Source organism: Monodon monoceros, unplaced genomic scaffold, assembly GCF_005190385.1.
Source record: "Monodon monoceros isolate NGI ecotype Baffin Bay Population unplaced genomic scaffold, NGI_Narwhal_1 Super_Scaffold_14, whole genome shotgun sequence".
Lineage (NCBI taxonomy): Eukaryota > Metazoa > Chordata > Mammalia > Artiodactyla > Monodontidae > Monodon > Monodon monoceros.
The window spans coordinates 796,955-823,467 of record NW_021703770.1 but is presented as its reverse complement, the minus strand read 5'-3'; the positions used below and the strand labels follow the sequence as shown (position 1 = coordinate 823,467).

The 26,513-nt window shown below is 46.1% G+C and overlaps 1 protein-coding gene across 1 annotated transcript in view; it reads right to left on the bottom strand.

Moving 5' to 3' along the window:
- The window catches only part of MROH5 (maestro heat like repeat family member 5), a 40,739-nt gene extending 14,571 nt beyond the window's left edge, over positions 1 to 26,168 (bottom strand). Inside the window, 9 exon segments of the mRNA XM_029223219.1 lie at positions 7,942 to 8,021; positions 8,797 to 8,919; positions 9,517 to 9,663; positions 13,945 to 13,997; positions 15,512 to 15,779; positions 16,957 to 16,985; positions 16,988 to 17,101; positions 18,212 to 18,393; positions 26,128 to 26,168. Of these exon segments, the coding sequence (XP_029079052.1) occupies positions 7,942 to 8,021; positions 8,797 to 8,919; positions 9,517 to 9,663; positions 13,945 to 13,997; positions 15,512 to 15,779; positions 16,957 to 16,985; positions 16,988 to 17,101; positions 18,212 to 18,393; positions 26,128 to 26,168 (1,037 nt within the window).
- Positions 26,169 to 26,513: the final 345 nt, after the last annotated feature.

The window sequence follows — 26,513 nt, the reverse complement described above, 5'->3', positions numbered from 1 at the left end:
TTGAATATAAGACCTGAAACCATAAAACTCCTAGAAGAAGACCTAGGTGGTAAGCTCCTTGACGTCAGTCTTGGCAATCATGTTTTTGGATCCGACACCGAAAGCAAAGGCAGCAAAAGCAAAAATCAACAAAGCGAGACAACATCAAACTAAAACTCTTCTGCACAGCAAAGGAAACCATCTACAAAATGAAAAGGCGACCTAGTGAATGGGAGAGAATATTGGCACATCATATTTATGAAAAGGGGTTGATAGTCAAAATACTTGAAGCACACACACAAGTCAATAGCAAAAACAAACAAACAAAAACTCCCCACACAATCCGATTAAAAAATGGGCAGAGGATCTGAATAGACATTTTTCTAAGGAAGACATACAGGTGGCCAACAGGTACGTGAAAAGATGCTCAAGCATCACTCACCATGAGGAAAATGCAAGTCAAAACCACCATGAGGCATCATCTCACACCTATTATCAAAACGACGAGAACTAACAAGTGCTGAGAAGGATGTGGAGAAAAGGGAAGCCTTGTGCACTGTTGGCGGGAATGTAAATTGGTGCAGCCTTTATGGAAAACAGTATGGAGGTTCTTCAACCACCACGTGATCCAGCAATCCCTCGGGAATTTATCTGAAAAATGCGAAAACACTAACTTGAAAAGATATATGCACCCCCACGTTCATAGCAGCATTTTTTACGATTGCCTAGATATGGAAACAACCTATTTGCCCATCAGCACCTGAATGGATAAAGAAGATGTAGCATATATATATATATATATAATGAAATATTATTCAGCCATAAGAAAGAAGGAAATCTTGCCATTTGAGACAACATCGATGGACCTTGAGGGCATTAGGTTTAGTGGAATAGGTCAGACAGAGGAAGAAAAATACCACATGATCTTGCTTACATGTGGAATCCAAAATGAAAACAAAACCCAAACCAAACAAACAAAAACTCAGCTCATATCTACGGAGAACATGCTGGTGGTTGCTAGAGGTGAGCAGGCAAGGTAAGCGAAATGGTGAAGAGGGTCAAAAGGTACAGACTTCCAGGTATAAAATAAGTTAAGTCCCGGGGACGTAATGTACGCACCGCGGCCGTAGCTGTTAACGCTGTATTGTGCACCTGCAACTTGCTGAGAGAGTGGCTCCACCGCAAGGACAAAAAATCTGTAGCTATGAATGATGATGAACGCTAGCTAAACTTCCTGTGGTGATCATCTCACCCCACCACCCCTCCCAAAAAAAAGAAATAAGAAAGAGAAAGAGTTCCTAGGAGTGAGAGTGGTTGCCATGAAGACACAGAGGAACCTGAAAGCATGTCAGAAAGTGACAGAAGCCAACCTGAAAAGGCTACGTATGGTATGATTCCAGCTCTGTGACATTCTGAAAAAGGGAAAACCATGTAGACAGTCAAAAGATCAGTGGTTGCCAGGGGTTTAGTGGGAGGGAGGGATGAATAGGCAGCGCACAGGGGGTTTGGGGGCAGTGAAACTAACCTGTATGATGCTGTAATAGTGAATGCTTCTCACTCACTGTACATTTGTCCAAATCCGTAGAATGTACACCCCCAAGAGTGAACTGTAATGTAAACTATAGACTTTAGTTAATAATAATATATCAATATTGGCTCATCAATTGTAACAAACATAGCACACTAAGGCAAGATGTTACCAAGAAGGGAGCCTGGCAGGGGAGGGAAGTAGATGGAACTTTGCACTTTCTGCTTAATTTTTCTGCAAACCTAAAACAGCTCCAAAAAAAGAAAAGTCTATTTAAAAAAATGGAAAGAGACATACAATGCAATACTAAAGAAAGGAAAACTGATGTTACTAGATTTAGATTAGAATAGACAATCAAGATCTAAAAATCTACATTAATATCAGGGTGGTGAAGAAAGGTCTCCAAAGACTACAAGCAGCATGATACTCTTTATATAAAATTATTGAAACTACAAATAAAATGTTTTTAAGAATATGTTTAGATTCAATCTCACTATATAAAAAGAAAGCAAAAAAATGAGGGTGGATGAGCCAGGAGGATGGAAGCAGTGACGGTGGGCAGCCCTGTCCTTAGATGTCGTTCATACATAGGGCCCTGGCTTTTGTACGGGTGACAGCTTCACAAGTGTGCATTCGATTACTGAGAAGAATCCTTGCTCTAAGTAAAGAACTAAATTAAAGCAGGCCATGCATAGAGCCGTGATGGACGAGTGTGACAAAGCAAGGATTATCCCTAGTCCAGCTTTGAGGGCCAGGGCAGTAAAAGCAGTTGCCCAAGGGTGAAAGAGGAAAAAGAGAAAACGAGGAAGCTGGGCAATGATTCTAAAAGTTATGTAGAAATGCAAAGGGCCAAGAATGGCCAAGACAGTCTTGCGGAAGGAGGAGGGGGAGGCCTTTCTGGATCAGGGGAGGTGAATTAATATAAAGTTGTAGGAATGAGAACCTTGGGTGTTGGCCTAGGCACAGATAAGCACAGCAGTGCCGAGCAGGGAGAGCCCAAAGGCAGGTACCTAGCACACAGCTCTTTTTTTAAAAAGAAATAATTTATTATTTTATATTTATCTTTGGTTGCATTGGGTCTTTGTTGCTGCGTGCGGGCTTTCTCTAGTTGTGGCTCGTGGGCTCAGTAGTTGTGGCATGTGGGCTTAGTTGTTCTGCGGCATGTGGGATCTTCCCGGACCAGGGCTCGAACCCATGTCTCCTGCATTGGCAGGCGAATTCTTAACCACTGTGCCACCAGGGAAGTCCCTCAGCACACAAACCTTGACTGCAGGGAGCAAGCACCCAGAGCTGCAAGAACAGGGTGGGGAACTCGATAAAGGATGCTGGACGTTTAGAAGAAACTGGAGCCCGATTAGCACCTCCGTGATGTGGGTGGTTGGAGGGCTGAATGAGAAAGGCAAACTCTAGGATTTTTATAAGGTAATGTCTGAGAATGAATGATGGAACTTGGAACTCCTTTTCATCAAAGGACCTAGTAAGGGAGCGAAAGGAAAGCTGCAAAGTGGGAGAAGGTATTTAACATAGAATCAGCTGAGACCTTGTATCCAGATGACTGTACATAAAGAATTCCTAGAAATCGATAAGAAAAAGAGGGACGACCCAACAGAAAAATGTGCAGGATACTTGAATAGACATCACCAGAGACGCCGTTCCAATGGCCAAAAAGGGCATGAAAAGATGTACAACCTCCTTATTTAATCAGCAAAGTGAAAATTAACATGGAAATATGATTAATGCTACCCACAAGATTGGCTAAAATTTTGATGGTTGACTAGAAAGTTGATGTTAAGTGTTCGTGAAGATGTAGAGCAACAGGAACTCTTTAAAACATACTGTGGGAATGAGAGGTGGTTTAAGTGCGTTAGACACATTTTGCATCATGTGTTAGTGTTGGTGCCACGCCTACACTATGGGAATTGAACGCAGATGTGCCTCAGAGCACGTGTGTGACCAAATTCACAGCAGCGTTAACCACAGACCTAAACCCAAATGTCCATCCAGAGTGAGAAGGGTAACTGGTGTTCATAGGATGGGATCCTACACAGCGACCAAAATGAATGAACTCCAGCTACATGGAACATATCGGGAGGAGGGTTAAGCACAAGATGTTGAGGGAAAAAGCCAGATAACGAAAGAATACTGGGAGGGCTCATATCACACAATTCTGTTTATATTTTAGGACACGCCACCATTATTTCACGCACTACTAAGAAAGAAAAGGTATCCAAGATGGGAGTCTAATAGGGGCCCCACCAAAAAGGTTGGACCCCAAGGGCTGTGTGTACAGTGTAAATGTGATAAAGCAAAACAAAAGGAAATAAAACCCCTGCCTTGCAGAAAAACAGCAAGAAAACCGGTGCTCACTGAGCACACTGTGGGGAAGGAGGATGGCGCTCCTGAGAATCCAAACCACAAAACCTACTTTGGGGTCTGAATCGCACCACCATTGTGCCCCCCACCAAACACCCTCCAGCAGAGACTTTTAAATTTGAAGCGGTCTCGGGATGAGAGTGCCCCCAGGGGACTGAGAACCCTACATCATTCCAGGTGTAAGGCACCATCAATGTAAAATGTGCTCCTACTTCATAGATGTTGATGTGTGAAAAATGTGCTTCTTAGAACTGAGGAAATAAGGTATAAATTCCAATACAGATAAAACTGAACTATAGACCTGGGCAGCTGAGGACAACTGTGGCTGCCTGGGTCCCCGCCCCCCCCCTCAAAATTTCCTTGAAAAACAACACAGCAGGAAGAAGAGAAAAGTAAAACCACACAATGTGACCTCAGAGAACACCCAGACTTCAACAGTATAAGCGGAAGAGAGCTATGCCAGCCCCGGCCTGCAGTCTCTCACACTCCCACCCCAGCCCTGTTCCACCATGAGGCTCTGTGGCAGATAAAAGGAGGATGAGAGAAACTATGGAGAGGAGAGGAGACAGGACCTGGCAACAGGGCTCAGAATTGATCTAAATCACCTTCAGGAAGACAAAGTCCATCTTAAGTCTGAAAATATGAAACAATAAAGAAGAAAGACACCAACTAAACCAGAGCACTGACCACAAGAAAGGGACTGAAAAGAATGTTCATTTGAAGGGCGGCATTCAACACACACAGCTTTGGGGAGAAAAAAGGGGCAAAAAAGAAAGAAGTACCCTTTGAAATTGGTTGGTGAAAGGTAATGGCACAAAAAGGAAAAATTTAAGGTCCTACAAGAGAAAAAGGACACCCCATACTGGAGGATACATAATCCTTTCACCTACCACCAAAACTAAAAATCTGCTAAGTTACCTGGACTTTGGTATACTGACAGAAGAGGGTGCCATTGAACTTGAAATTCTACAAAACAGTCTAATAGTGTTGTATATAAACAGGAGAAAAATTAATAGACCCATAGAGTTACTGCAAAAACTCCTGGAAAACAAAAGCACACATCCAGGGCTTCCCTGGTGGCTCAGTGGTTGAGAGTCCGCCTGCCGATGCAGTGGACACGGGTTCGTGCCCCAGTCCGGGAAGACCCCACATGCCGTGGAGCAGCTGGGCGCATGAGCCATGGCCGCTGAGCCTGCGCGTCTGGAGCCTGTGCTCCCCAACGGGAGAGGCCACAACAGTGAGAGGGCCGCGTACGGCAGAAAAAAAAAAAAAAAGCACACATCCAATGAGAAAATTCCTCCTCTGGAAAACAACCATGATTCAGATAAAAGTGTAAGACAACACCCCACATGCAGGCCAATATACTCAAGCAAGCCTTTAAAGATATGAAAAACCACCTTGAATTATAAATTCAAAAAGGATCAAAAAAAAAAAAAGCCTCTAATAAGAAAGGAAAAGAGAGTTGATTGAATTCAGAAGTGAAAAAAAGAATTCAAGGTGCTCAAGAGAGAGAAGACTCAAATGAAAATTAGAAAGGGGCATTGAGGAAAAGTAGAAAGACCACCAAGAGAATAAAGATTAATTTAAGAGAAGTAAAAAGGGTCACAGAGAAAGTAGGAGAAATGGAAGACAGGCAAGGAAAGACTAGCATTTGAATTACTGGAGTCTCTGAAGAAGAAAAACAACAATGGAACACAACTACTATTTAAAACTATAACCAAGAGAGAAATAGGTGAGGGAGATAAAGAGGTACAAACGTCCAGTTACAAAATAAATAAATCACAGGGATGAAACATACAGTGTTGGGAATACAGTCAATAATAATGTAATATTTTTGTGTGGTGACAGATGGTAACTAGACTTATCATGGTGATCATTTTGAAATGTATAGAAATATAGAATCACTATTTTGTGCACCAGGAACTAACACAGTGTTGCAGGTCAATTATACTTCAAAACAAACAAACTCATAGAAAGAGAGACCAGATTTGTGGCTACCAGAGGTAGGGGTTGGGGGAGGGGGAATTAGATGGAGGTGGTCAAAAGGTATAAACTTTCAGTCATAAGATAAAGAAGTACTAGGGATGTAATGTACACCATGATTAATAGAATGAACACTGCTGCGTGTTATATATGAAACTTGTTAAGAGAGTGAATCCTGAGTTCTCATCACAAGGAAAAAAATTTCTTTTTCTTTTATTTTGTATCTATATGCCATGGTGAATGCTCACTAAACTTACTGTGGTCATCATTTCATGATCTATGTAAGTCAAATCATTATGCTGTACACCTTAGACTTATCCAGTGCTGTATGTCCAATTATGTCTCAATAAAACTGGAAGAAAAAAATTACAACCTAGAGAACTTTCCAGAAACAATAACAACAAAAGACTTAAATCTACATATTCAAAAGACTCACCGGGTACCTGGGAAAATTAACACAGAATGATCAATTCTGAGACATTTCTTAGTAAAATTGTTATATTTCAAAGATATAGAAAAAAGTTCCAAGGTCTCCAGACAAAAAGATCAAATAACTTACAAAGGCAAAAAAAAAAAATTTTTTTTCATCAGACTTTTCAAAAACAAAGCAAGGCAACAATTGAGCAGCATTAAAAGAGTACTTACAGACTTCCCTGGCAGTCCAGTGGTTAACAGTCTGTGCTCCCAATGCAGGGGACACGGGTTTAATCCCTGGTCTGGGAAGTAGGATAGCTGTCCTTCATAAAAGAACCTAGGGTGTTCTGAATCCATGAACCTTCTTGAGGAATCTGTCAGAGGATGAGCTTTGTCAAGCTAAGAGGTGACTAGAAATCTTTGGCAAAGGGACTTAGGGTGAGTGTGTGCGCTCACTGAAAACAAATGTAAGGAGGAAGGCGGATGACTACACTGCAAACTTTGAAGTGTGCAAATGAAAACATAGAAGGAGAAGGGACGAATAATCTCACTGGTTGTTATATGGGCAATGGATGGGAGTTTAAGGATATCAATAAAAATGGGTAAACCAGATGTTAAAAGGTTAAATGAGAAAACAAGGGACTAAGGGCATTAAAATCGGTTAGGAGTACAAACGTAGCAACTAGAACAAAAATACAACCCTTCCTAAATTAAAAAAACAACTAAAGCTCAAAGAATACACATCTCATAGAAAAAAAAAAACCAGCAAATAAAACACATGCAATTACAAAATATTATGACAGAGTTGAGATTCAGCATATCAGTCATATCAATAAATGTGAATGGACTTAACTCACCTATTAAAATAAAAAGATTTTCAATTTGGATTACAGATCAAGACCAAACTATATGCTATATATAGGATGATACCTAAAGCAAATGGATTCTGAAATGTTAAAATAAAAGCATGGGCAAATCCATACTGGGCAAATGGGAAAAAATAGGAGAGAAGAGGTAGTGGTCCTGATAAGAAAATTCAAGCCCTCAAAGCATTAAATGTGACAAGGCAGGGCACTTTTTAACGCTGAAAGTCACAATTCGTAAAGAAGATATAACACTTATGAATATGTGCACCATATAACATCATGAACCTTATGAAGTAAAAACCTTATGAAGTAAAAACTACAGGAGATGGAAGGATACATAGATAGAAACACATTAATAATAGGAGACATTAACACACCATTCTCAGTACAAGACGGATCAAATGGACACAAATTAAGTGAGGAGGTAGAAGACCTAAACAACACAATCAGTAAAGTAAACCTTACAGGTATATAGCAAGTCCTACACCTGATAATAGAAAAAAACACCTATTCAAGTGCCCATAGAATCTGGGGTGTTACCATGAATAACTGCTCTGACCTTGAGTGTCTGGGTGGGTCAGCTCACTCTGGAGAGTGGCTGTGCCCCAGTGGCTCTGGCCTCCATAAGCTGCCCACCCCCTACCTACTGTGGCCTGCACTGGCTCAGGTCCCTAGCCCTGCCCAGTAGGGTGTTGCTGTCTGATGTCTCCCCCATCACTGTCCTGCTGGTACCAAGCCTGAGCTGTGAGGTTGCTGTTTGATGCTGAGCAAGGTCCTGTGTGGGGTTGGGGAGCCTACCAGAAGCTGGAGATGATGTGGATGGCCTGTTGGTGAGTCGATGTGCACAGCATGTCCTGGGGCTCCTTCTCCATCAGGAGCTGGAAATCCCAGGTGAAGGCTGAGTCACTCACACCTGGGCCTATCTCACTTCCGCCACCAAGTCTCAATCCTGCCTAAAGACCTTGGTGCCCAGCACCCCTGTAACCCACAGGATTATGCTCTAGATCCTCACCTACCCAGGAGGGTCTCTGTGGCCTGGCCCCCACTTAGACAACTAGAGCATAGACTTTAGAATAGACAAGTCTTGTCTGAATCCTGGCTACCCCCATACGAGTTGCATGACCTTGGGCAAGTCTCCAAACTGCTCTGAGCTTCTTTTATTCACAGAAAACATGACGTTGTTGCCCTTGTGTTACACATGAAGCAAGGAATGAGAAGCAGAGTGTCTGAGTCACAGCAGGGGCTCAGTAAATGAGAACTGTTATTATTTTTATTATCACTATATAATCGTCCATCACTTGTGTGTTTCCTCCACTACCCCAGGGATTCTGTGAGGCCAAAACCTCTAGTAACTAGTGGTGTGAGCTAGGTCAGCATTAGCAGGATGGATGGTGCTGAGCTTTCTGGGTCTCAGCCACATCAGCTACACAGGGCACGTAACTGGCCAGCTCAGGGTCCCCGTAGGAACGAAGTCATGTGGGGGCCATGGATGTGCTTCCAGGTGTGAAAGCCTGTGAGGGGCTTGTACACGCTCTAGAAATCCAATCGGCCCAACCTTTTCCAGTGGGTGCCTCTCATGAATGTTGCTGCTCTGAGGGAGGTGCCCCCTCTGTCCTGGGAAGCCCTTCCTCTGCCCCAGGACCTTGCACTCACCATCAGACACTCGAAGAGCTCAGAGACCTGGGAGAGCTCGTAGCTTTGGGCGCCCTCGTTGCAGCTGACAGCCCCCACCAGCATGAGGATGGCCGTGAGGAAGCTCTGCTTCAGGGTTTCGTCCTGGCAAGGGGGCAGGTGGTGGGGCAAGGGGGCGGGGTCGGGGCGTGGGAACACCTGAGGGGCAGGAGAGCCGTAGTCACATGTGGCAGCAGGGCCTCCGGCTCAGGGGCCACGTAGCTGGGTGTTTTTTTGACGCGGGAGCCGGTGCTTTTGTTTAACAGTGCGAACACGTGGATGATGCTGAAGCATCAGGAGGTGCCTGTAAGAAGCTCAGTGTTCAGCTTCTCGTGATGTGTGGCCACGCCAGGCCCAAAGGCCTCAAGTGTGCGGTGGTCTCACAGGGCTGCATAGCCCCTCAGAGTTACCAGGGTGGAAGCCCCTGGTGCAGGGTGTAGAGTCAGGGGACCGTCATCACAGGCTGTGATGGGCAGTCACCCGGACTTCCAATTCCCCCGAGTGAGAGCCCAGGGTTTTCTTTAAGGGGGGCGGTGGAGGGAGGGGGTCCTCACGAAAGCCCATGAAGCCTTAGGTGGGAACGATGGAGTAGGAGCCCAGGGGGGGGGGGGGGGGGGGGGGAGGTGGGCTTCAAGGCCCTGGAAGGTCTGGAATTCTCAGACCCCGGTTCTGGCGGGCTCCGGGGGCCGCGGGGGGTCACACGCAGGAGTTGTAGTGGAAGAAGAAAATCGTCCGTGAGAAGACGTTGTCCACCCATGGGAGGATGCGGGCCTTGTCCTTGTCCGCCCTCTGGCCACAGGCCAGGAGGAAGGTGATGCTCGCCCACCTCCACCTCATGTCCTCCGAGTTCTGGGCACAGAGCAGCAGGCGTATTCTTAACCACTGTGCCACCAGGGAAGTCCTCGTCCGCATTTTTGCATGCATTCTCAAGTTCACTTCTCTATTTCTGCTCTGAATTTTATTATTTCATTTCTGCTGCTTGGTTTCAGTTTTTTTAAAAAAAATTAATTAATTTATTTTTTATATAGCAGGTCCTTATTAGTTAGCTATTTTATACATATGTGTATATATGTCAATCCCAATCTCCCAATTCAGTTTAACTCGCTCTTGGTTTCAGTTTAACTCGCTCTTCTTTCTCTAGTTTCCTCAGGTGGATCTTTGGGAAGGAATGAGTCTGCCTAGTACAGGTTGTTTCCAGTTTGAGGCTCTTATGAGTAAGGCTGCCGGGAACATGCCTGTATGTGTAATTTTGCGTACGAATGTTTCATGCCTCTGGGGTTAATACCTAAAAGTGGAACTGGTGAGTCATAACTGTATAAGACAATGGCGATCTTCCAAGGAGGTTTCACCATCCCACCAGCAGTGTGAGTTTCCCCGCCAGCATTTGGTCGAGTCTTTCTCTTTCCTTTGAGCTCTGTCCTGGGTGGGTAGTGGCAGCTCCTGGGTTTTAATTGACATTTCACTGAGGATTCAAGATGTTGACTGTTGTTTCTTTGGCTTTTGGTCATTCATATGCCTTCCTTTGTGACATGTCTATTTAAATCTTTTATTCACTTTTGCAATTGGTCTGTTTGTCTTTTTCTCCCTGATTTTGTAAGAGTTCTTCATTTATTCTGAATACAGTCCCTTGTCAGATATATGTCTTGTGAATATTTTCTCCATGTCTGTGGTTTCCCTTTTTTCACTTTCCTCATAGTATTGTTTGATGAGCAGAAGCTTTAATTTAGATGAAATCTAATTAATCTATTTTTTTTTCTTTTTATGATAAGTGCTTTCTGGGTCCTAAGAAATATTTACCTACCCCAAGGTTGGCGAGATTGTCTCCTGTGTTTTCTTCTAGAAGTGTTTTCGTTTTTTTATATTTAGGCCTTGGGTCCATCTCAAAATTAATATTTGTGAATGGTTAGAGACAGGCATTAAAGTTCCTTTTTCCCCCTAGATACGCAATTGTTGTAAAACCATTTGTTCAAAAGACTCCCCATTGAATTGCTTTGGTACCATTGTAAAAGAAATTAATCGACCATATAAGTGTGGTTTTATATTGGAGTTTCTATTCTGTTCCATTGATTTATTTGTTTAATCTCTGTCAGTTCTCACTGTCTTGTGGACTATAGCTATATAGGAAATCAGGTAGTGTAATTCTTCTTTGTTCTTTTTCAAGATTGTTTTGGCTATTCTAGGTCCTTTGAAATTTCCATATAAATTTTTAACTTATAGATTATGTTTAATTCTATAATAAAGTTAGTTGGGATTTTGATTGGCATTGCATTGAATCTATAAATCAATTTTGGGAGAATTGACACCTTAACATTATTGACTCCTGTTATCCATGATCATATAGCTCCATTTATTTAGGTTTTCTTTAATTTCTTTCTGCAATGTTTGTAAAGATCTTGCACATATTTTGTTAAATTTATCTGAGTCTTTTATGTTTTTCATGTGGCTGTGTCATTGTGTTTTTAAACCTTACTTTCCAATTGTCTGTTGTTATTATATAGAAATTCAATTGACATTTGCATATTGATTTTGTATCCTGAGATCTAGCTAAATTCAATTATTAGTAATTAATAGTTCTAGCATTAAAAAAAAAACTTTTGTGAGATTTTCTGTGTATACAATTATGTTGTCTGCAAAGAAAGATGGTCTTACATTTTCCATTGCAATCTGTGTCTGTGTTCCCGTTCCTCTTACCTTACGGCATTGGTTAGGACTTCAGTGCAACGTTGACCAGAAGTGGAGAGGGTGGACATCTTTGCCTTATTCTGATCTTAGCAGGAAGGTGTCCATTTATTTGTCACTAGGTATGTTAGTTGTAGGGTTTTCATAGATGTCAGTTTCCTCCTATTCCTACTTTGTTGAGAGCCTTTCTCTTTGTGATATTGTGATTTATAATAAAAATATATATTTGGTCTTCATCTCTATTTTCATCTGGCACAGAACTTCTAAAACCCTTTCCTAAGTTATTAGAGCAGTAAAGGTGTCTTTTGTTGTTCATAACAAGCCCGGTTCCACTTTTGGAAAGCCCTTAGGTAACCACAGGATGGGGGCAAGTTGCCAGGGGAACCAATCATGGTTAGAGGGTTGGATCTTTCATTCACTCCTCAACTTTCAGAGAGGGGAGAGGGGCTAGAGATTGACTTTAATCACCAGTGGCCAGTGATTTCATTAATCGTGCCTATTAACGAAGCCTCCGTTAAAAGCCCCAAAGGACTGGGATCTGAGAAATTTCATGTTGCTGAACATGTGTGGAATTTTTGTATATTGCTGGATTTATTTTGCTAATATTTTGTTAAAGACTTTTGAGTCCATCTTCATGAAGGATATTGGTCTGTAGTTTTGTTGTAATGTCTTTGTCTGGCTTTGGTGTCAGAGTTGTGCTGGCCTTATGAAAACATTTTGGAAGTGTTTCTTCTTCCTCTATTTCCTGAGAGAATTTGGATAGAATTGGTACTACTTCTGCCTTAACTTGTGATAGAAAATTAACCAGAAAAGTATCTGGGCCTGGAGTTTTCTTTGTGAGAAGTTTTATAAAATATGATTCCAGTTTCTTTAATACAGGACTTCTCAGACTTTCTGTTTCTTCTTGCGTCAGTTTGGTAGTTTGTGTTTTCTAAGGAGTTAGTCTATCCAACCGAAATTGCCTAATTTATTGGAATCATATTTTATTACCATCCCATATTAAAGGATGTGCAGTGATATTCTTTCTTTGCTGTTACTGAATATTTTTTATTTTCTTGATCAGCCTATCAAGGAGCTTATCATTGTATCAATCTTTTTGAATAACCTGCTTTTGGTTTTATTCACTCTCTACTGCTTGTCCGTTTAAAAAATTTCTTTGATTTTTACTCTACTTTTTATTGTTTTCTTCCCTCTACTTACTTTGGGCTTAATTTGCACTTTCGGGGATAGTTTCTTAAAATGGAGGTTTAGGAAAGAGATTTTATACACTTTTTTCTTTTCTAATATAGGCATTAAAAATATAAATTTCTTCTAAGCATTGTTTTTTGTTGAACCCCACAGATTTTCAAAATTTCATATTGTGTTTTACTTATCATTCAGTTCAAAGTATTTTCTAATTTCCTTTGTGATTTCTTCTTTGACCTATGGAGTATTTAAGAGTGTTGTCTAACTTCCAAATATTTGGAATTTTTCCAGATGTATTTTTGCTATCATTCTGTAATTGATGTTCTGGGCAGAGAATGTACTCTGTTTGATTTCAGTCCTTTTAAATTTATTGAAACTTGATATATGGCCCAGCAAATGATCTATCTTGGTGAATGTTCTATTTACATTTGAAAGGAACGTCAATTAGATCAATTTGGTTAATTACGTTGTTCAAGTCTTCTGTGTCCTTGTGATTTTCTGTCTCATTTTTCTATTAATTACTTGTATTGCTGCTGCTGCTGGTGTTATTTCCACTAAATGCCATTTAATTACTACTATTCTGCTGCTACTATATGATAATAATAACTAATGTAGGGAGTGAGGGCTTCCTGTCTGTCAGGCACAGCGCCAAACACTACGTGGATTATTTCCTGTCATCTCACAATGAACGTTTGAGGTTGGTACTTTTACCCCCATTTGACAGACGAGGAAACTAAGGTACGGAGAGGCAAAGTAGGTCACCCGACACGCAGCTGTGATTGGTTGAATCTGGACTTAAACCCAGGTCTGCCAGGGCCCCATGTCCCTTTTCCCGGCCACACAAAACCTTCACGTGGTGTGTGGTCGGAGATGGACCAGCATGACACCCATCCTCGGCTGTGGCAACTTCAGTCCACGCCGACCTCTTCTTTCCTCCCTTGGTCTCAGATCTGGCCTCTGCATCCTCTCTGGGCCCCTCAGTCACAGATCCAGCCCCCAGGGTGGGTGGGAAGGACACTTACTCTGTGCCAGGTGCCTAGAGACCAAGGTTCAAATCCCAACTCCACAGAGACCAGTCCCATGACTGTCGTCAAGTCCCCTCCCCTCCAAGCCTGTTGCTCATCTGTAACAGCCTCGCCCTGCCTCCCCCTCTGTCCCCTCCCTCCCCCTCCCTCCCTGATCTCCTCCCTCCTCCCAGGGCTGAGCGGGTGCCTCCCATCCCCCATCATCCCCGCAGAAGGCCTTGTGGCAGAGCTCCCTCCCTACCTGGGCCAGCTGCTCTTCCCAGCAAGCCTTCTCTGTCTCCTTGAAGATCTCCTCTGTGGGACGGAGGACGGGTCCCTGGAGGCCAGACCTGATGTCCATGGCCAGGACCGGGTCTTGGGCTCCATCTCCCCCATCGCTTGGACACGACTGATGTCCTGCCTCTGCCCATTCTGGCTCCATCGGGGAGGCGAGCTCGGAGGATGGCGAGCCGGACTTGGGCTCAGGGTCCAGAAAGCTGGTCTGGAGTTGTGGCCCTGCCACACTTGCTGTGTGACCTCAGGTAGGTCACGTTCCCTCTCTGGACCTCAGGCTCACCAATGGTAAATGGAGGGTTCCCTCTGGGCATGGTTGCTTGGGATGTACTTGGGTCCCCTCAAGGGTGGGAAAACGAGGCTCAGAGAGGGGCACATTGGGAGGCTGCAAAGCTTTTACGGAACTTTGGAAACCCAACCTCAGGGGGAGCGGCTGCTTCAGGGATGGCCCTGGGGGTTTCAGAGGTCACCCAAGGCAAAGAGGGACCTCCACCCAGCCTGCCAGCCCCAGGCACAGGGTGCAAAGCTGAGCCAAGAGTCCACTCTCCCAAGCACGGCCTCTGAGGCCTCCCCGCCGGCTTCCTTGTAGAGAGCAGGGCCTGCCACCCCCCTTTCCTCCCCCTGACCTCAACCCCTCGCCGAGGCTGCTGACCAGCTCCTCCCTAAGGCCCTGAGGTGTACTCACACCGTTCCCTCCTCAAACTCCTACTCATCCCTCAAGGCATGGCTCAGACTTGGCTGCCTGCTCTGGGAAGCCCTCCCTTATGGCCACCAGGGTCGCCCGGTACCTCCCCCGCTGGGCAGAAGTGAGCTCAGCTCATGCTTGTGAATGGATGAATGAGTGAGGGATGAGAGTTGGCGCGTGCCTGCCTGGGAGGCTGTGAGCTCCTGAGGGCAGAGCCGGGCACATGACAGGCGCTCAGTGTTTGCTGTCTTGCATTAGCTGAGCCTCAGGCTGGCAAAACCCTTCCCTGTAAGTCCTCTCTGGGGTTCTCAGAGACCCTGCTATCCAGGCCGTCCTTCCAGTGGCTCAGAGGCAGTGGCTGCTGAGGAAACACAGAGACCTGGACCCCACAGGCCCAGGACGTGCGGCTGGGTGTCCCAGGCCCGTCGCACAGCCTCTGTGAGCTTGACCTCCCCGTCTGCCAGGGATCCGGGGAGAGGACCACGTGGCAGGGCAGGCCTGCCTCCTGGGCTTCCTCGCTCCGTCCCAAGTCTGTCCAGGCCTGTTGTCGAAACGCTGACAGCAGGAGCACAGGCTAGTGGGGATGGGCAGCTCGGCTAGCCGCTGGTGCCCTACCCTGGGAGTCCCGAAGTGGCCCAGGCTGGCCGAGGGGAGGTGGGCTGCGGGAGTGCTCGGACCATAGCCCATGGCCCTCTGGCACGGGGATGCTTCACTGTTGCACAGCCTGCGTGTGTCCCGCGGATCAGCAGCCCTGCATGCCCCCTCCTGCTCTCTCCTCATGACCTCCCCCTCCACCTGCTGGCCTGGGGACAGAGGGTGGCCAAGCCCAGGCCCTGAGCACGGGACATACCGTTAGAGGTCAGGACGCCCATCACGTAGAGGAGGCTGCTGTGAGGGAAGACGCCCGACAGGACCTTGGTCTCCAGGTGCCGGGCCACCAGCCACCAGCAGTGCCTGCAGGTGGCCACCAGCACGTTGCTGGCCGCGTCCCGGTAGCCCTCCTCCAGCTCCCGGGTGCGGGCAGGAAGGAAGAGTGGTCTGGTTTGGTGGGCAGGACGGCTACCGTCCACCCAGTTTTTCGATAGAAAACTGAGACCGAGGAAGGCCGACATGCATAGCTGGCAGGTGAAGATCAGGTCCAATCTCAGGCTCAGAGCTGCACGTGCCTGTCAGCATCCCCGATCCTCTGACTGGTCCAAGACCCATTGTCATTCTCCTTGCTTCTGAGCCTTTGCTCATGCTGTACCTCCTGCCTGCCTTACGGTTCCCACTTGCCCTGTCTATGCAAACCCTAGCCCTGCATTTCGTGGCATCTGAAAGTGAGGGGGTCTCTGGTCTCTCCCCATGTGATGCTGGTCCCTGTGATGCTGTTTGATCATCCTATGAAATTGTTATATCATTTATAAATTTTTAAAAATTTATTTATTTGTTTTATTTATTTATTTTTGTCTGTGTTGGGTGTTTGTTGCTGTGTGCGGGCTTTCTCTAGTTGAGGTGAGCGGGGGCTACTCTTCGTTGTGGTGCGAGGGCTTCTCATTGCGGTGACTTCCCTTGTTGTGGAGCACGGGCTCTAGGGCACGCGGGCTTCAGTAGTTGTGCCACGTGGGCTCAGTAGTTGTGGCTCGCGGGCTCTAGGGCACAGGTTCAGTACTTGTGGTGCAAGGGCTTAGTTGCTCCGCAGCAATATCTTCCCAGACCAGGGCTCAAACGCGTGTCCCCTGCACTGGCAGGTGGATTCTTTTTTTTTTGCGGTACGCGGGCCTCTCACTGTTGTGGCCTCTCCCGTTGCGGAGCACAGGCTCTGGATGTGCAGGCTCAGCGACCATAGCGCTCACGGGCTTAGTTGCTCCGTGGCATGTGGGATCTTCCCGGACCAGGGCTTGAACCCGTGTCTCCTGCACTGGCAGGCGGATTCTTAACCACTGAGCCACCAGGGAAGCCCCTCCATTCATTCTTTTATTCACTCATTCATTAAAAAGCCAGACAGAGCTTTCCCCCAATCATCTACCCAACCATCCATCCCCTGTGACTTTAGGCAAATCATTTCCCTTCCCTAAGCTTCAGTTTCCTCATCTCTGGGGATCATAATAATCTTATCGAGAGACTGTTCAGAGGATGGTGCACACGTATCCGTCCACTTTCCTCCCTTCCCCCTTGGCTCATTGGACACATGAGATTGACTTGCCCCAAATCATGGCGCTGCTGTCTGGAGGAACCAAGGTTTGATCCCCCTCTGGGGTCCAGCCCTTCCCTCTGCTCCCCACGGCTGCCCTGAGTGGCCCGAGCAGCTCCCACCTCCAGGTTGTCTACAAAGTGGTCATGATGGTTTCCAGCACCAGGTTGGGGTCCCCGTGAGCCACGTTCTTGATTTTCTCGATGACGTACTTCAGGTGGAGGGGGTCTGAACTATTCAGGTCCTGGAGCGTCTTGAAGCAGATGGTTAAAGCAGATGGCAAGAAAGTGTGAGGATCGGTGTGCTGTAGGAATGTCACATTGTGCTAACAGGGCTGGGTGGGCAGCAAAAGGGTAGGGCTGGGAATGGGAAACAGTGATCTGAAAGGGAGGACTGGGAACTGAACACACTGGGAAATCCTGGGCCTCCTGACTGTTCTGTCAGTCCTTCCGGGGTTCAAGGTAGGATGAGAAGCAAGAAAGCAAGCAGGGAATGCATCCTTGTTCACCCATGCGTATTTCCATCCATTCACTGATTCATCCTCCTTTTCATGCATCCATTTACCCATTCATCTATCACCCACCTATCCATCAATCCATCCATTAATAAACGTATCCATCTATCTACCCATCCACTCATAAATTCATCTATTCATCCATCTACCCACTCTTCATCCATTTAAAAATTCATCTACCCATCCATCCATTTATCCATCCATCCACCCATCCCTCTGTCCCTCCATCTATTCATTCCTTCATCCTTTCATCCTCCATCCAGTCACCCAACATTCAATGACGTTCATTCACTGTGTGGTCATAGGGCTGTGTGTGCGGCTTAAAGGGGAGTCAAGGCCCAGCTCTGCTCTGAAGGAGCCTCCAGCCCGAGGGAGCCCTACCCAGTATTGGTGGACTTCAGTTCTCTGGGGGAGTTGTATAAAAGGCCCTGGGCACACAGGGAGGGGAGGGGTGATAAATCCTGACTAAGGTGGAGAGTCGGGACTGTCTTCTCAGAGGAGGTGGCACTTTAACTTGGCCTAGAAGGATGAGGGCAAGTCATCCTTTGAATGAGGGGAAAAGCATTCCAGTGAGAGGGCCAGGGGTAAGCTGAGGTTCTAAGGTGTGAAAGGTGCTGGAGGAGAGTGGAGGGTGATGGGTGAGGGAAGGCATTTTGGATGGTGCCTCAGGAGACTTGAAAAGGCCAAGGAGGATGGGCAGGAGTCTCTGCTGAAAGCTGCCTATGTCCACACTTCTTGACACCCCAAGGTCCCAGAGAGTGGACTTCCTCTGGCCCTCGTCACCAGGACTTCTTTGGGTGGAGGGACTGAGGGGGTCTGCTGGAACCTGACTGCCCTGCCTGAGTCCCGGGGCCAGTGGTCACCTGCGTTGTAGGCTTCCTCCATGAATGTCTTGTGTTCCTTGGGCACCAGGGCAGCCTGGTTGCTCTGTGACTTGCAGAGCAGGATGGTGGTGGGGTGCATCCATCTGTCCCTGGGGGCAGAATCCTGAGGCACATTTATGTAAGACTGGTTCTTCGTGGATTCAGAGATGTGGGAGGAGATTCTGAAACAGAAAAGGGGTTCCTGGGTGTATGCATCTGGGTGCCCTTGTGTGCGTTCATGGATGCAGGTGCAGTAGATGCCGAGAGCCACCTTGGTCTGGATCAGGCTTGGCAACATTTTTCCATGCACCCACCCTTCTGTTTAATAGACTGACTGAATCCTGGGAGGAGGGCATGGGTCTGGAGGCCCAAGGTTGAGTGGGCAGCATCACCTGTGGGCCTGGTGGGGCCTTGTTTCCCAGCAGGTGTTGGTGGGACAGACATGGCTGGCAGGAATTAGAGGGCTCAGGGTATGGCAACCGCTCTTAATACTAATATTAAGAGGGCCAAGCCCTCTTAATATTGAACTATGAAATGTGTGTCAGATAAAGTCACTCAGAATCCTCCCATGGTTTCCCACTGCACTCAGAGAAAAACCCAAAGTCCTAAAAATGATGAAGATGACACTGGTGCTTCCATCCAAATGGAGTCACAAGGACAAGATTCACCCTCCTGCCTTACATAACTGGAAAACTGGAAAAAATATACAAAACCATGAATAACAGATATTAGGCAGAAAGCAGGGCAGGACAATGATTCCTGATGGATGGAAAACCAACGAGGCTGGCTCCAAATTGCTGCAGCTTTGCTGCCTGAAAAATTTCTAATTTGCAGTGCAGGGGGGGAGAGCCCAAGAAAACCTAGTGGTCTACTTGAGTTGAGGAAATAGAGGTGGAAGTTTGGGGAGGCCAAAGTGGCCAGAGTTTGCAGGGAAGAATAATAGCAGAGAGCTGCATGGGGAGGGACTGTGAGCTCTGGACATTTTCAGAGCACCCCCTGCCCCCCAAGTCTTTCTCTGCATGCTGATCAGCACACGTGTGAAAAGGAAGCACCTGAAGGAGCAGAGGAAACAATTCTTGGAGTTTACACAGTCTGAGAGTGGTTCCTGTTTTCATCAGCCAGAGTGGAAAACCTTGTAATTCATAGGGCATTGGTCAGAGTACTATGAATGGTATTATCTCCATAGTGGGGAAAAATTTCAGCCCTAGACAAGAATGCTTTGGCCTGCCCTTATAAAGCTTAAAGGAATGCCTCAAAAGGACCAAATTGTTTTTCAATAATTTAGTTATATGCCAGAACAAAGCTCAAGAATATTTATAAAGTACAGGAATATCCAGCACCTGAAAAGGTAAAATTCACAATGCCTAGCATTGAATAGAACATTACCAGGCATGCAGAAGCAGCAAGAAAATATGACCCATTATGAGGAGAAAAATCAGCAGATCAAAAACAACACATAAATGACACAAATGAGAGAATTAGTAGGCAAGGACATGAAATATTATTATAATTATATTCCATATTTTCAACATGGTAGGTTAAAACATAAGCACACTAAGGAAAGATGTGGAAAATATTAAAAAGATGAAAAACACAATGCTTAAGATTAAGAATACACAGAATGAGTTTAACAGCAGATTAGACACCATAGATGCAAAAATTAGTGAACCTGAAGACACAACAGAAACTATCCAAAAATGTAACACTAATAGAAAAAAGATTGAAAAAAAAAAAAAAAAGGAACACAGCATCAGTGAGCTGTGGGACAACTACAAAGGGCCTATTTGAGTCCTCACAGGAGAAGAAAAGAGGACAGAGAAATATTTGAAGAAATAATATCTGAAGTTTTCAAGTTAATGAAAACCATAAACCCACAGATCCAGGAAACTCAGTGAACCACAAGGAAAAGAAACATGAAGAAAACTAAGTTACATTGAAATAAAGAGGAAATCTTAAAAACAGCCAGAGGGAAAAAAGACACATTTTATACAAAGGTATAAAGATAAGAATGAGAGCCATAAGATTAAGAATTAGTTCTTGTCAGAAACAGTGCAAAGTGACAGTGGAGCAACATTTTAAAATAGAAAAGAAAAATAGAAAAAAGAAGAGATGGGACAAAGAGAAAACAAATTGCAAGTTGGTAAAATAGAAACCAATAATAGAAAGAGAGATGGGAAATCCCCAAGCATTTGGAAACTAAATAACATATTTTAAAATAAGGCACAGGCCAAGAAGAAATCAAAAGAGAAAGTAAAAAGGATTTTGAACTGAAGGAAAATAAAAACACAACATATCAAAATGCATGGAGTGCAGCTAAAGCAGTGCTTAGAGGGAAATTTATAACATTAAAATTTATAGTACTACAAAGGAATAAAGGTTTGGAATCAATGACCTAAGCTTCCGTCTTAAAAACTAGGAATAGAAGGGCATATTAAAGCTAACACAAGAAAATAAAAAGTAGAACAGAAATGAAATCGAAAACAGAAAAACAATAGAGAAAATCAATGAAACCAAAAGCTGGTTCTTTGAAATGATGAAAACATTTTTTTTTTCTTTCTGGTACGCGGGCCTCTCACTGTTGTGGCCTCTCCCGTTGTGGAGCACAGGCTCCGGACGTGCAGGCTCAGCGGCCATGGCTCACGGGCCCAGCCGCTCCGTGGCATGTGGGATCTTCCCAGACCGGGGCATGAACCCGCGTCCCCTGCATCAGCAGGCGGACTCTCAACCACTGCGCCACCAGGGAAGCCCATGATGAAAACATTTGATAAACTTCTAGCGTTATTTATCTGAGGAATACAAGGCTGGTTGAACATTTGAAAATCAATCAATGTGGGGACTTCTCTGGTGTGGAGTGGTTAAGACTCCATGCTTCCACTGCAGGGGGCACAGGTTCAACCCATGATCATGGAACTAAGACCCCACATGCCACGTGGCATGGCCAAAAAAAAGAAAATCAATCAATGTAATTCACTGTATTGGCAGACTAAAGAAGAAAATCATAAAACCATCTCAATAGATGCAGAGAAAGTATTTGACAAAATTCAACATCCATTCACAATAAAAGCAGGAAGTAAGAGAACATCCTCAATCTGATAGAGTACTTACAAAAATCTTACAGCTAATATCATACTTAATAGTGAAAGATACTGTTTTCCCCATATAATTGGGCATGAGGTGAGGATGTCTGCTCTCACTATTCCTATTTGACATTGTACTGAGGGCTTAGTCAATAGAAAATGGTAAGAAAAGAAATTAAAGGCATGCAGACTGGAAAGGAAGTATCCATATTTGTAGAGGACGGTATTATCTAAATAGAAAACTCCAAAGAATCTAAAAAAAACCCTACTGGAACTAAAAAGTGAATTCAGCAATTTGCAAATATAAAGTCAGCATACAAAAATCAGTCATGTTTCTATATACCTAGCAATGAACAACTGGGAATTAAAATAAAAAAGGTACTATATACAATAGCACTAAAAGTCATGAGATATTTAGGGATAAATCTATCAAATAATTGCAAGATCTATATACTGTAAAATATAAAATATTGATGAAAGAAGTTAAGACTTTCATAAGTGAAGAGGCATACCATGTTCACAGATTGGAAGATTCAATATTGTTAAGATGTCTGTTTTCTCTAAATTTATCTAAATATTCAATGCAATTCCAATCAAAATCCCAGAAGAATTTTTTTGTAGTAACCAACAAGTTGTTTCGAAAATGTATATGGAAAAGTAAAGGAATGAAGATAGCCAAAACAATTTTGAGGAAGAACAAAATTGGAGGACCCACACTACTGATTTGAAGATTTATTATGAAGCTATAGTAATCAAGACAGTGTGGTACTGATGAAAGCACAGAAATATAAATAAATAGAACAAAGCATAGAGTCTAGAAAAAGACCCACATGTATTTTGATAAAGGCACAAAACCAATTCAATTAAGAAAGGATAGTCTATTCAACAAATGGTGTTGTAATAATTGGATATACACATGTAAAAAAAAAAATCCCAATTTATACTTCACTACATACCTAAATTAACTCAAAATGGATCATAGGCCTTAAAGTAAAACCTACAATTCTAAAACTTCTAGAAGAAAATATAGGAGGAAAACTTTGTGACCTTGAGTTGGACAAAGATATGTTGTATATGACATCAAAAGCACTATCCATAAAATAAAAAATTGGTAAATAAATTCATCAAAATTAAGAATGTCTGCTTTTCAAAAGGCAGCTATAAAAAAATGAAATGATAAGCTTCGGACTTGGAGGAAGTATTTGCAAATCTCATATCTGATAAAAGACTATATCTGATATATACAAATAACTCACAAAACAAAACAAAACAAAACACAAACAACCTAAGAAAATACAGGCAAAAAATTCAAATAAACATTCCACTAAAGGAAAAAAGCAGATGGCAAATAAGCCCGTAAGAATGGCTCAACATCATTCCCCATGAGGGAAACCAGTTAAAACCACAGTGGGATATCAATACACATCTACTAGAATGGATAAAATAAGAAAAATCAGAAAATACCAAGTGCTGGTGAGGATGAAGAGTAACTGGAGTCTCCATCATCACCAGTGAAAATGCAAAATGCTACGGCCAGTGTGGAGAGTAGTTTGGTACTTTCTTAGAAAGTGATACCTACATTTGCCATCCAAATCAGCTATTCTACTCCTAGACATTTACTCAAGTGAAATGACAACTTCACACAAAAATCTGTACACGAATGTTTAGAGTGGCTTTATAATAACCTCAAACCCCAAGTGTCCTCCAACTGGTGAATGCATAAACAAACTGTGTTACATTTGCAGAAATACTACTTAGCAATAACAAGAAATGAATGTATGTAAATAAAAAAGAAATACTGTAAGTAAAAAAAAAACACAAAAAACCAAGAACCAAAGAAATAAGAACAAATAGGATCCCCTCCACCTCACTTCCTTCTGCTCTTTCTTGCTAACCCCGTCCACCCCAGGTACAGTGAGCTCCTGAGGCTCCGCAACCCGCCAGGCACACTTCTGTCTCAGGACATTTGCACTGGCTGTTCCTTTGGTCTGGGGAACGTCCTTCCTTCAGAGTTGCTCGGCTCAGTCTAACACCTCCTTCAAGTCTTTGCTCAATTGTTTCTTTCTTGATGAACTTCTTTAAAATCTGACCCTCACCCTGCACTCTCTACCCCCTAAACTTGTCAATTTCTTTCCGTATCCCTTTTCACCTTGTAGCATCATATAACTCACTGTACTATGTCTCTGGTTTATTGACTGTCTCCCCCACTGGAATGTAAACCAGGAGGCAGGGCTCTTCATGTCTTGTTTCCAGCTGTGTCCCCAATGCCTGGAATAGTGCCTGGTATGCTTAGCAGGGGCTCAGCAAATGTTTGTGGAATGAATGGTAGAGCGATGTGTCCAAAGCAGCCATCAGCCCTGCCTGCATCTTCTAGGTACAGCCCTGGGACAGCCCTCCCAGCTCACTAGGTTCCTGGTGGTCTGTCCCCTGCAGCCTCCACGCCAGGATTAGCTGCCCGAGCCCTCTCCACCTGACCATGGGACTTTGCTCTCCCCTCTGCCCAGAGCATGTGTCCTTCCTCCTTTTCCCTTTGTGACGCCCACGTGAAGTCAGCCTTCAGCCTTCCTGACTTGGTAAGAGCATCCTAAGGTGTGTCTCCTGGCTCCCTGGCTGACTGGTGGCCCTCCTTGGCTCTCCCTGAGCTCCTTGGAAACCTGGTGGCACCACTGACTAACCCCTGGTCCTTTGCCTTCGCAAGTTTCCCTGGGGATGCGCTGGCTGTCTCTGGGTCCCCAACGTGTCCCAGGGCAGGCCCTGAGTAAAGGTCGACTGAACGAGTGAATAAGTAGATACTGCTGAGAGCGTGCTCCTGGGAGGACCTTCCTTGAACAGCGGGACTGTCCTCCTCCCGTCCACCTGGAGCTGCTATCAGCAGCCCTGCCTCCTTCAGCTCCCTTCCCACGTGGTGTCCCTGCTCGGAGTGGGGGCCCCTTCCCCATCCCTTGGCCATGCCCAGCCTGAGGACCCTCCCCCCCCCGCCATCTGCCTCTTTGGGGACCAGTGACCGTGTGGCCAGGCAGGGGACACTCCCGGGGTTGCCCGAGATGTTGCTCTCCTGCGTGTCTGAGCTGGTGACACAGAGGACTCAGCCCTGACCAGGGGACTTGCTGGGATGAAAGCGTTTATAAAGTGCAGGGAACAGAGACTGGGTCGGGGGGGCACTTGGCTTGAGGGTGGCTGACGGGCTCTGTAGTCCCCGAGCCTGCACAATGCCCTGAGTGGCATCCTTCCTGCCGTCTCCCCTCACTCAGTGAGTATTTAGTAAACGCTTACAGTGTGCCAGGCACCACTCCAGGACCTGGGGGTTCATCAGGGGACAAAAACACCCAGAAGCTCCTTCCCTCGTGGCACTTATGTCCCAGGGACAGTGAGAAGGACGACGGTCAAGCCTGCCAGGGAGTGGGTAAGCTGTGGAGGTTATTTTAAGCAGGTCAGGGAGGCTTGGCTGGTAAAGTAGGCACCCAGAGTGGGTGCTGGATGACTGAATAATTCAGTGGTGAATGAATGAAGGCATTCTGGGAACAGGGCAGCTCGCCCCTGCCTGGGAAGGATGGGCGCGTCCCTTCCCGTCACCTCTGCCCCGCCACCCACCTCACCAGCGCCTCCACCGCCACCAACGAGGATGGCCATGTGTTGGGGGCTCGATCATGTCCACACTGTCCTCACATCAACCCTGCGAGGTGCTGAGACACAGAGAGGTTCAGTGACCCGTCCCAGGAAACACAGCCTCTGCAGGACAGTGCACGTTCAGATCTGCACAATTCTAAAGCCTGCTTCCCGGGGACGTGGCCACCGGGGCTCAGTACACACTCGAGCCCTGCCGGAAGGCCCTTCTTCCTACGGCCTTTCAGAAAACCACTCACTCCCCTGCCACTCCTGGCGGGCTCAGCCATTCACACAGAGCCTGGCCTCCCTCTGCGCCCAGGAGGGGCCTCGGGCCGGTCAGTGATGGCCACAGTCACAAGCGAGACCCCTGTCTCACCACAAACACGCATCCCAGCCCCAAGGCGACCAGGACTGAATGTATTTTTAAAGACAGAAAAACAGTAGGAACGCAGTTAGCAAACAGCTGCAGGGGGAGCGTTTTCTCGCCATAGATGTGATGCAGGATGCGCCGGGGTGAGGGGGGAGACAGGCCTGACAACGCAGGCAGAAGCAACAGTGCAGAACAGAGGAGCTGCGTTCAGAGGCGGGTACGGGCTGCTGCCCTGGGGACAGCCGCAGGGATGGGAACACAGGCGGGAATCCCGCCCTGGAATCCCCCACCCCCACCCCAAGGGACGGCCTGGAGAGCCATGCTTGAGTCCCCACAGAGCACACCCTGGGCTGGGGGCCGAGGAGGCCGGGGAGGGAGCCTTCAGGCCAGACTCCGACCTGCGACTGGACACGGGAGGTGGAACTGCCCTCGTGCCTGCCTGGGGCGCTGGGGACATGAGACCAAAGTCCCCAGAGAAGCCTTCCTTGGTGTACGTTCCTTGAGTCTGTTAGGTCCTGGGCTGCTGTGTCCTCTCGATGAAGTCGAGCTTCAGGGAAGCAATGGACAGTCTGTCTGTCGTCTATCCATCCGTCCACTCGTTCTCATACCTCTGGTTCCCACAAGCAGTCAGCAGCCACAGGTGGCGCGATGGCAAAGGCTGTGTTGGGATTCGAGTACCCCTCTCCACATCACCCCCCAGCCTCCTCTCCACCAAGTCAAGGGGACCCCAGCTGCCGGACCCCTCTCTCGGCTCAGGGCCTGGGAGTCAGCTCCCTGCTGCCCCGCAGGGGGTGCTCTCCTGGAAGACCACATGGGGGTCCCCTCCTGGGCTCCCACATGCCCCTGCCTGGCGCTGGGCTGACCTGGGGCTCTGGAACCTGGCTAAAGAGGTCCTGTCGGCCATGGTGTGGCTGTGTGGCTTTTCTGAACGCGGCCCATCCCTGTTGGGGTGCGGTTGGAGGTGCTGCCAGCTCTGTCCTCGTGCCTGGCGGAGCAGTCCTATCTCTGGGCATGCCCTCCGCCACCCCAGCCAGCCCTGACCTCACCCCTGAGGTCACAAATGTTCCAGCACCCAGCACACCTTTGCAGGAACAGTGCCGTGGAATCGAACACCGTGTTCTGGGCACAGCATGTGCGCGTGTGTGTGTGCGTGTGTGTGTACACCTATGTCCCCAGTGTGGCCTCGGGCCCGGCCCCTCCACCTCTGGTTCTCAGTTATCTCCTTCTGGACACCCGTGGAGCTGGCCCC